This window comes from Urtica dioica, chromosome 7 (assembly GCF_054948205.1).
Source record: "Urtica dioica subsp. dioica isolate 48M chromosome 7, U.dioica_male_clone48M_v1_H2, whole genome shotgun sequence".
In the NCBI taxonomy this organism is placed as follows: domain Eukaryota; kingdom Viridiplantae; phylum Streptophyta; class Magnoliopsida; order Rosales; family Urticaceae; genus Urtica; species Urtica dioica.
Genome location: NC_142762.1, coordinates 162,591 through 171,819, shown reverse-complemented (window position 1 = coordinate 171,819; position 9,229 = coordinate 162,591). Strand labels below are relative to the sequence as shown.

Below are 9,229 nucleotides of genomic sequence, written 5' to 3'. Positions count from 1 at the left end.
GCATATTCTATCCATAGTTGCAGCTCTCGATTATGAGATCTGGCAAATGGATGTGTCAAGACTCCCTTCTTGAATGTCAATCTTGACGAGCGCGTTTATATGGCTCAACCAGACGGTTTCGTGGAAGAAGGTCAAGAGACCAAGGTTTGTGAGTTGCTTAAGTCCATTTATGAATTGGTCTGTTTTATTTTTAAAAGTCGAGTCTTTTGTTTGTAAAAGTTTTAAATAGTATGTTGTAAGAAAAAAGAAAAATTTTCCCGTATTTTGAGATACTTATGTAAATATTTTAAAAGTTTTTATAGAAATGTTTTCCGGAAGCACTTCCACCACGGTTTTTATTAATTTTATTTTATGATAAGTAAGATACGAAGATCTCTGCTGTGGCTCGTGGGCGAGCTAAGGCTCGCGGGTCGTGACAGAAACTGTCTTATCTTCTTTGGTCAAAGTGGGAGATTGTTATTGCCAACTGAAGATGATAAAATAAACATGAATGATTGTTAAATGTTGTAACTCATTTTCGGACAACGATTTAGAAACTCCAAATGGTTTAACCCAAGGCCGGACCAAGTAGTCGTGTTCGAGCTTGAGCGTCCCGAACTCGGTATCCCGAGTTCGTCCCTAGCTATAAATGGCATTCCACGTCCTCCAAGAGATCCTGAAAAGAGAAGGACGAGTGAACTAGAAAGGGGAAACAGAAGGGTTGCCTCCGTTTACCTCTCCGACGCTCAACATTAGAAGGATTAAAGTGTAAGAAAGGTGTTTAGGGGTTTAGAGGCCAAAGATGAGTGAAACGAGTGACTCAGAGGTTCGACAACGTTTCAGAGCTCAAATTCATATTGCCATTTAAATAGAGACGGGGTCTCTATTTATAGACGAAGCGTCGAGCGCACAGGCGAGGAAGCTAGCCGGTCGGGTCACTAGCATGACCGTTCGCCCATTATCGACCGGTCCTCTGCCCAGCCGTCCGGCCATGATCGTCCGGTCCTTTGTCCAGCCGTCCGGCCATGGCCAGCTGGTCTTCTGTCCAGCCGTCCGCCCATGACCGGTCGGTCTCTTGTCTAGCCGTCTGGCCATGTCCGGATGGCTCCTTGATGCACCGTCCGACTGTGTCCGGACGGTCCCGTGCCCGGCCGCCCGGCCATGATCGATCGGTCCAACGCGCGGGTGTTTGGCCGGCCGCGTCGCCAGGGGGCTCATGGCAAGTCTCTGCTTGGTCGGGGTCCTTTCGAGCGGGCTCACTTTAGATAGATTTGACCCTTAAGTCGAAGGCCCGGAATCGACAGATAACATTAACCTCCGAGTTTTCTGTCGGGCGTAGGTCGAGTGAAAACTCAAGAAGACCCGATCACGGTGAATTCCTACGGTGCGCACGCTTCCCGAGAAAGCCCTAGGCGTCACCAGAGAGGTATTTTTGATATTGCGTGCGTGCGTCGTCACCATCATTAACATTTTTTTGTCCAAGTCCCTTCGCGCTTGCCACGTGTCCATGGATCCTTTTGACACATTCATCCTTGGTAGGTCCACGTGTGATGACCACGTTGATGATTATCTGTCACTCCTCGCTACTCCTTGTACAAATATGGAGGATGTGTGGAACCATCCATCTATTTTCCAAATTTATTCTTTTCCTTCTCCAAATTCTCTCCCGCATTAGGCTTCGGCGTGTCCCGATCACCGACAATGGAGTTTAGAGAGGAAGACTTTAATGTTGTCGAAGGATGGCTCATTGATGGCGTTGGCGACATCCCAACGGTGCGCGTGGTGACAAGCGGCCAAACAGCCACCCGCCCAGCCGATTCCAGCGACCGACGAAGCCCCTCCGGGCTGGGCGAGACCAGCGCGGCCAATCTTTCGGGCGCGCCGTCGACTGGGTCACCCTTGACAGACTCGGGCGGACTGTCTGGCCAACCTCTTGGCGGCATTGATCCTCTGGGCGGTCTAGATCTGTGCGCGTGCGAGCTCCCCGGTACGTCGCCTCCAATCCTAGGTACATCTCCCCTTTTATGGTGATCGGCCGACCACCAGGACCGATCCTCGCCCACTAGGTTGGCCGCCGAAGGCCAGCCGGTGGAGATCTAGTCGACCGAAGGAGATCCAGTCACCCATTGCGCCGACCGGGAGACCACCCGGTCGTGGACACTTTTCCAGAGATCTGAGTGTTTGAGAAAGTTTAGGTTTGTGATTGCGTGATTGAAGTCCTCACGTGCATTGATATTGAAGGCGACCAAACGCCGAGAGTGTGTTTGAAGAGTGGAATTGAGAGGGGACTCAAATTCAGGGGAGCCCTGTTTAGGTATTCAAATGTAGTAATAGTAAAATGACTTTGAGTCCGGTGTTGTTCATGTAAGTCTTAGTGAATTCCTTTCCACTGGGCTAAGAGCCCCTCGGAGTAGGTGACGTTGCATCGAACTATGTTACCATTCTTTGTGTCATTTCTTTAACACAACAATTATTTATTATTCATCGCCTGAGTCAGAACAAGTAGTCGAACACACTAACTCTACATTGTGTGCGATATCTTTCTTCTGTCTAAACAAAATTTCAATAACGAAAAGAAAATAGAGTATTCCAAGGAGAGAAATTGAACTCACTTCTTCTTACGGCGACCACCCAGCTTTAGGTCTTCATCCCTCTCGATCTTGGCAAGGGGACAACCACAACAAGCGCGGAAGAGAGGAACTGCGTGTTCTCGGCGGCGTCCTCATTCGGAGCTCGGAGTGGAGAGATTAATAGCCCAAATTGGACTCCAAACCGCTTTTCCATGGTCGACGATCGATGTTGCCGGAGTTTGTTAAAGTTAATGGTCAAATTTGCAATGATGAACCAAAAATTAATATTCTCATTAAAAAATATTAGATATTTTTGTAATAAAAAATATATAAATGTATGTTTCCGAAAATATTAAGTATTCATGACTTCATTTCTTGATAACTGAAATATAGGATTCTGTTTTATTAACTCATCTTAGGTATTTCTTAAAACGAGAAAGTGAAGAGAGCATAAAAAGCGAAAGGCGAATAGATACTGGGACGGGTTTTGTGGTTGTGAGATTTGAGGAGCGAAAGATGGGTGAGAAGGGAAAGGCAGTGATGAGTGGTGGTCGGAGATGGGCCGTTGACTTTACGGACTTGTCTTCTTCTCCTTCGTGTCGCGACGTTGCCGATCCTCCTGGCTTCTCTCGATCCCCTCCCGACCAGGTTCGTTTCTTCCAACAACTCTCCTCTCTTCCAGATCGATCCTTATTTCGAGGTCTCTTCAGGACGATGCAGCCGTGAGCCGCCAGCAGAGGGACGCCGAAGCTGTTTGGAAAGCTCAGGTATTCTTTTCGATCCATCCAAATCAAATCGAAATCCTAGGGCTAACTTAATGCTCGATTACTCCACAGAAAGCGTGGGAAGTGGCTCAAGCCCCGATGAAGAACCTGATGATGATGGGCTTCATGATGTGGATGGCGGGGAGCACCGTGCATCTCTTCAGCATTGGGATTACTTTTTCCGCTCTTTGGCAGCCCTTGAGCGCCTTGCAGGGCGTGGGCAAGGGTCAGATTTCCCAAATTTACATATTGTTTCCGACACCTTTTGTTCAATAACGCCTAGGAAGGGCTAAATGGTTAAAGTTCTCTTTCATTTATTGCAGTTTTCGAGCCGTATAAAGACAGCAGAGTAGATCTTCTGGCCTCTAAGCTGGTCTTCATTGCCCTTAACTTGGGTGGTCTTGCACTCGGTGTTTGGAAGGTCAGTGCTTCCCCGTCCCAATCTTGTCTATTTTATCTTCTAATCAATTTCTTTTTTGTAATTGCATCTCTTTCTTGAAAATATGATTTTTACTTGAACATGTTTTGCGTTTTCTTCGTGTCAGCTTAACACCTTGGGGTTGCTTCCTACGCACGCTTCCGATTGGGTCTCATCATTGCCTCCTGCTTCGGTACGTTTCTTTCTCCTTTTTCTTGATGATATAGCGTTTTGCCTACTCTTGATTTATGATGACTCTCTTTTGCTATTCGGGTTGATTTTCTGTTTGCTATTAGTCCTTTTCTTCTTTTCTTATAAAATTGAGTTAGAGCCAAGTTATGCATTTCCCAAATATAATTGAGATTAAAGGAGATGTGTTTATTAATCAATTTTTGTCAACCAAAGCCTAAGAACAGAAACATTTGAAATATATAGTGAGGGCAAGTATGAAAATGCAATACAAAACTAAGTTGTCATTCAGAATATCGGTTTACAGGGTTGATAATTTATATACACTGAGTGATTTCTCTACCTAATAATAGAACACAGCTGTTCGTCAGCTTTCTGTTCCAGTTCACATGGATAGGTCTGTTGCGCAATGCAACCAAGTTTTATTTCCCATGGATTTGCATTGCAATGTGTAGTATATATGCTTATAGAAAATTATCAGTGGCATCTAATTATATTTCAATCTGGTTTTCAGGAAATCGAGTATTCTGGCGGTGGTATTCCTTTGTATTGATGATATGTTAATCTCTCAGAGTTTAAGTTTCTGGACTGATTAAAGTAGACGGGCTTGAGTATTCTAGAAGTGAATTTTGCACTCTTAACTAGCCTATGGCTCGTCACAAATCACGGACCGCGCGCCACACTATATTCCTTGTTTCTAGAAATGCATGAATGATATAAAGCTCATTTCGTCGAGTAAAAGACTAGTTTTTTTATTTTTTATTTTTTTGATCAAACTTGGCAACGAGAACCAATTTCAAATTATAGCTGGTAGATGATTCCCATGGTAATTTGACAAGTTTGTTTTCGTGAGGCAAGAAAAGTTGATTCAAGGAAAGTTGATAAGCTGAAGTTTGTTTGAATAGAAAGCGTCTCAAGCTGTATTTAATGTTGGATTAGTCATCAAATCTTGTGAACATTGCACATAGTGTGCTATCTTGCAGTCACACATTTGAGCATTCTCGGGTAGTAACTGTGATATGTTTTGATGTCGGTTTGTTAATTGTTCTCGTCTTTGCTATTTTAACATCTCTCAGGATGTTGCTTTTGAGTTTTGACCTTTGTTAATAAGGTATGAGCGAAATGGGAGCATCGACCCTACCTTTTTAACTTGAAATTTAATAGATGCCCACAAAGAGTACATTTCATTTTAAATGTGTACAAGACGATGATCTAGTTAGAGTATAAGCCAATTTATTACCCTCGCGGGGACTAGAGATGCCACCAACTTCCGTAAGTTGGATGCGAATATAGGAGATGATCTGGGTGCCATGAGGTGATGCCCTTAGCGATTGGAGGATTGAAGGAGCAAAGATGGTAGGGATTATTCCTAAACTATGACTTTCACAATAGTTTTGGACCAAAATCCAATATCTCTAATTTAATCCAAAAACATGACTTGCTTTTTTACACAATTACGTTTTTATCCTTTTATTTCTTTCAATTTTTTCTCATTGCTTTTTTTATCTTTTATTTCTTTTCTTCTTCTGCGTTTCTTTTCTTCTTCTTCTTCGTTCAAAATCCCTCTCTCTCTCTCTCTCTCTCTCTCTTGCGTCCAAAAGAAGAAGAACTCCGTCGAGGCTTATCACGGGGGTTTCAAACCCCTAAAATTAGTTTGGGGTTCTCGTGGTTTGTCGCCGAGTTGAGCGAGGAAGAAGAAGAACGAGAATTCGGGAGAGAGAGAGAGAGAGAGTGAGAGTGAGACGGAGTTGAGCTCGTGGAGGAAGAGGAATAGAACCCACCGAGGAGACGAGAACGCCGCGTGTCGCCGTGGAGACCGACCGGGAAGCGAACGCCGAGAAAGGAAGAGAACCCACCGAGGATAGTGAATTTCACAGGAATTGGGTAAGAAAAATCTGAAAATTTCTGGGTTTTCGTTGAAGATTTATTGACATCGATGTCAATAAATATGCATTTTTATTGACATTAATGTAAATAAATCTTCAACGAAAACCCAGAAATTTTCAGAAACTTTTCAAAATTATCCAGAATCAAATCTTCAACGAAAACCCAGAAACGTTGAAGATTTATTGACATTAATGTCAATAAATATGCATTTTATTGACATTAATGTCAATAAATCTTCAACGTTTCTGGGTTTTCGTTGAAGATTTATCTTCAACGATTCTGGAAATTCATTTGAAGATTTATTGACATTGATGTCAATAAATATGCATTTTTATTGACATCAACGTCAATAAATCTTCAACGAAAACCCAGAAATATTCAGAAACTTTTCAAAATTATCCAGAATCCCGAGAATCGTTTTTTCTTTGATTTTTTAACTTTAAAAACCACAGAAATTCTACGCGGAATCCATGGCGGGCTGTTCCGGCGGACACTTCGAGGTCGCCGTAGCCGGGATGGCCATGGGCTGCTCTTCGGCGGCCATGACCGTCGTTCCCAGGAGCTTCAGCGTCGGAGATTATTTTGATTATTTTGGCCGAAAAATCAGGGTATGTTCATTAGAAATTGGGGGTTTTGATAATCTTGAGAATTGTTGATATTGTGAGTCGATTTTGTGTTTGGAATTATGCTTGGGATTGTTGATTTGGGCTGTTTTCGAATTTTGGATGAATTTACCATGGATTTGCTGATTTTTGGACGTGTTTTGGACTTGGCCGTGAGACTTGACCGTGTATGCTGTTTTTTTTTTTTCCGTGTGTAACTGAGTTGTTATGGATTTTGTTTGGTCTTCTTTTTTATTTATTTAAATTAATGTCAATAAACATTGGAACTTATTTGTATTAATGTCAATAAAAAGTCACAGTGAGTTATTGAGGGTATTTTTGTACTTAAAGAAAATAGATAGTCATAGTTTAGGATTAAATTGAACTTATTTGATTTTGGTCCAAAATCATTGTGGAGGTCATAGAATAGGAATAATCCCAAGATGGTAGTCAAGTTCGACTTTTGGGGTTGGCAAAGCTTTGGAGACAAGGGATTATTCCTAAACTATGACTTTCACAATAGTTTTGGACCAAAATCCAATATCTCTAATTTAATCCAAAAACATGACTTGCTTTTTTACACAATTACGTTTTTATCCTTTTATTTCTTTCAATTTTTTCTCATTGCTTTTTTTATCCTTTATTTCTTTTCTTCTTCTGCGTTTCTTTTCTTCTTCTTCTTCGTTCAAAATCTCTCTCTCTCTCTCTCTCTCTCTCTCTCTCTCTCTCTCTCTCTCTCTCTCTTGCGTCCAAAAGAAGAAGAACTCCGTCGAGGCTTATCACGGGGGTTTCAAACCCCTAAAATTAGTTTGGGGTTCTCGTGGTTTGTCGCCGAGTTGAGCGAGGAAGAAGAAGAACGAGAATTCGGGAGAGAGAGAGTGAGAGTGAGACGGAGTTGAGCTCGCGGAGGAAGAGGAAGAGAACCCACCGAGGAGACGAGAACGCCGCGCGTCGCCGTGGAGACCGACCGGGAAGCGAACGCCGGGAAAGGAAGAGAACCCGCCGAGGATAGTGAATTTCACAGGAATTGGGTAAGAAAAATCTGAAAATTTCTGGGTTTTCGTTGAAGATTTATTGACATTGATGTCAATAAATATGCATTTTTATTGACATTAATGTAAATAAATCTTCAACGAAAACCCAGAAATTTTCAGAAACTTTTCAAAATTATCCAAAATCAAATCTTCAACGAAAACCCAGAAACGTTGAAGATTTATTGACATTAATGTCAATAAATATGCATTTTTATTGACATTAATGTCAATAAATCTTCAACGTTTCTGGGTTTTCGTTGAAGATTTATCTTCAACGATTCTGGAAAATTCATTTGAAGATTTATTGACATTGATGTCAATAAATATGCATTTTTATTGACATCAACGTCAATAAATCTTCAACGAAAACCCAGAAATATTCAGAAACTTTTCAAAATTATCCAGAATCCCGAGAATCGTTTTTTCTTTGATTTTTTAACTTTAAAAACCACAGAAATTCTACGCGGAATCCATGGCGGGCTGTTCCGGCGGACTTGGCCGTGAGACTTGACCGTGTATGCTGTTTTTTTTTTTTTTTTTTGCCGTGTGTAACTGAGTTGTTATGGATTTTGTTTGGTCTTTTTTTTTTTTTTTAAATTAATGTCAATAAACATTGGAACTTATTTGTATTAATGTCAATAAAAAGTCACAGTGAGTTATTGAGGGTATTTTTGTACTTAAAGAAAATAGATAGTCATAGTTTAGGATTAAATTGAACTTATTTGATTTTGGTCCAAAATCATTGCGGAGATCATAGAATAGGAATAATCCCAAAAGCTATTACTTATCTATTTTGGGCCGGTCAACCTCAGATTTTGGGCCGGTGGGACGTGGAGTTCCGAAGCCCGTGATTAAAAAGGCATGTCAGCCCCACTGAGTGGAGCCTTATCCATTTGAGAGGTGAAAGAGGGATAGCCACGCAAATACATAATAAGGACAAGAAGAGAGAAGGAGAGAGGAAGAATGGAACTGACGGCGCAAGAGCTGGTGGAGTACAACGGGAGCGACCCGTCGAAGCCGATCTACGTGGCGGTGAAGGGGCGGATCTTCGATGTCACCTCCGGGAAGTCGTTCTACGGCCCCGGCGGATCCTACTGCATGTTCGCCGGCAAGGACGCCAGCCGAGCCTTGGCCAAGATGAGCAAGAGCGACGACGACATCTCTGCCTCCCTCCACGGCCTCTCCGACAAGGAGATCGGCGTCCTCAACGACTGGGAGAAGAAGTTCGAGGCCAAATACTCCGTCGTAGGTCGTCTCGCTTGACTCACCTCTCTCCTTTCTCGCATCAATATCACTGTTTTCAATATTAATCATCCTGTAAATTTTATGTATTTCTCGCTCTTCGTCTTCTCTCTGCTCTGTCAAATCCTTCGCAAACTTTGGGTTTCTCCATACAATAAAAATACTGTGTAATAATCGTTCGTTATATGTCATTTTGTGGTATATCGAAAATCTGAACCAACAATTAAATAAGTATGCAACGAATTGAACTCGTGGCTTGCGAACTCTTGGATACTTAGCTTTGCAACTTCTTAGCTCTCAAGAAAATTTCTAATGTCAAATTTCTGTGAATTTGGGCTCAACATACACATAACCACACTCTTTTCCATTGGTCACCATTAATTTACACATATCATTCTCTCTTCATCCATAAGTTTTGCAGCTTGTAATGTCAAGTTGGAGTTACAGTAAGATATGAAATTTCAGTGACTAAAATCAATCTAGAAAGCATTGCGACTCATTTCTCATCAAACACTCAAACTTCACAAAACCTCGCTCTAGCATT

The 9,229-nt window shown here is 42.0% G+C and overlaps 2 protein-coding genes across 2 annotated transcripts; both read left to right on the top strand.

Moving 5' to 3' along the window:
• Positions 1-2,935: 2,935 nt before the first annotated feature.
• LOC149390046 (ER membrane protein complex subunit-like protein) lies at positions 2,936-5,053 on the top strand. Its single transcript, XM_089621408.1, has 6 exons — positions 2,936-3,197; positions 3,260-3,316; positions 3,386-3,539; positions 3,637-3,734; positions 3,859-3,924; positions 4,435-5,053. Exons 1-6 carry the CDS (start codon positions 3,066-3,068, stop codon positions 4,471-4,473), a joined length of 546 nt encoding a protein of 181 aa, XP_089477534.1. The 5' UTR covers positions 2,936-3,065; the 3' UTR covers positions 4,474-5,053.
• Positions 5,054-8,316: 3,263 nt separating this feature from the next.
• Positions 8,317-8,933, top strand: MAPR2 (membrane-associated progesterone binding protein 2). The gene has a single exon (XM_089618596.1). The coding sequence runs from the start codon at positions 8,407-8,409 to the stop codon at positions 8,704-8,706; it is 300 nt and encodes a 99-aa protein (XP_089474722.1). The 5' UTR covers positions 8,317-8,406; the 3' UTR covers positions 8,707-8,933.
• Positions 8,934-9,229: the final 296 nt, after the last annotated feature.

Coding starts and splice junctions, on each gene's coding strand:
- LOC149390046 (XM_089621408.1), top strand. CDS start 3,066: ATGGGTGAGAAGGGAAAGGCAGTGATGAGTGGTGGTCGGAGATGGGCC. Junction 3,198..3,259: donor CTCGATCCCCTCCCGACCAG/GTTCGTTTCTTC, acceptor AGGTCTCTTCAG/GACGATGCAGCCGTGAGCCG. Junction 3,735..3,858: donor TTGCACTCGGTGTTTGGAAG/GTCAGTGCTTCC, acceptor TCTTCGTGTCAG/CTTAACACCTTGGGGTTGCT.
- MAPR2 (XM_089618596.1), top strand. CDS start 8,407: ATGGAACTGACGGCGCAAGAGCTGGTGGAGTACAACGGGAGCGACCCG.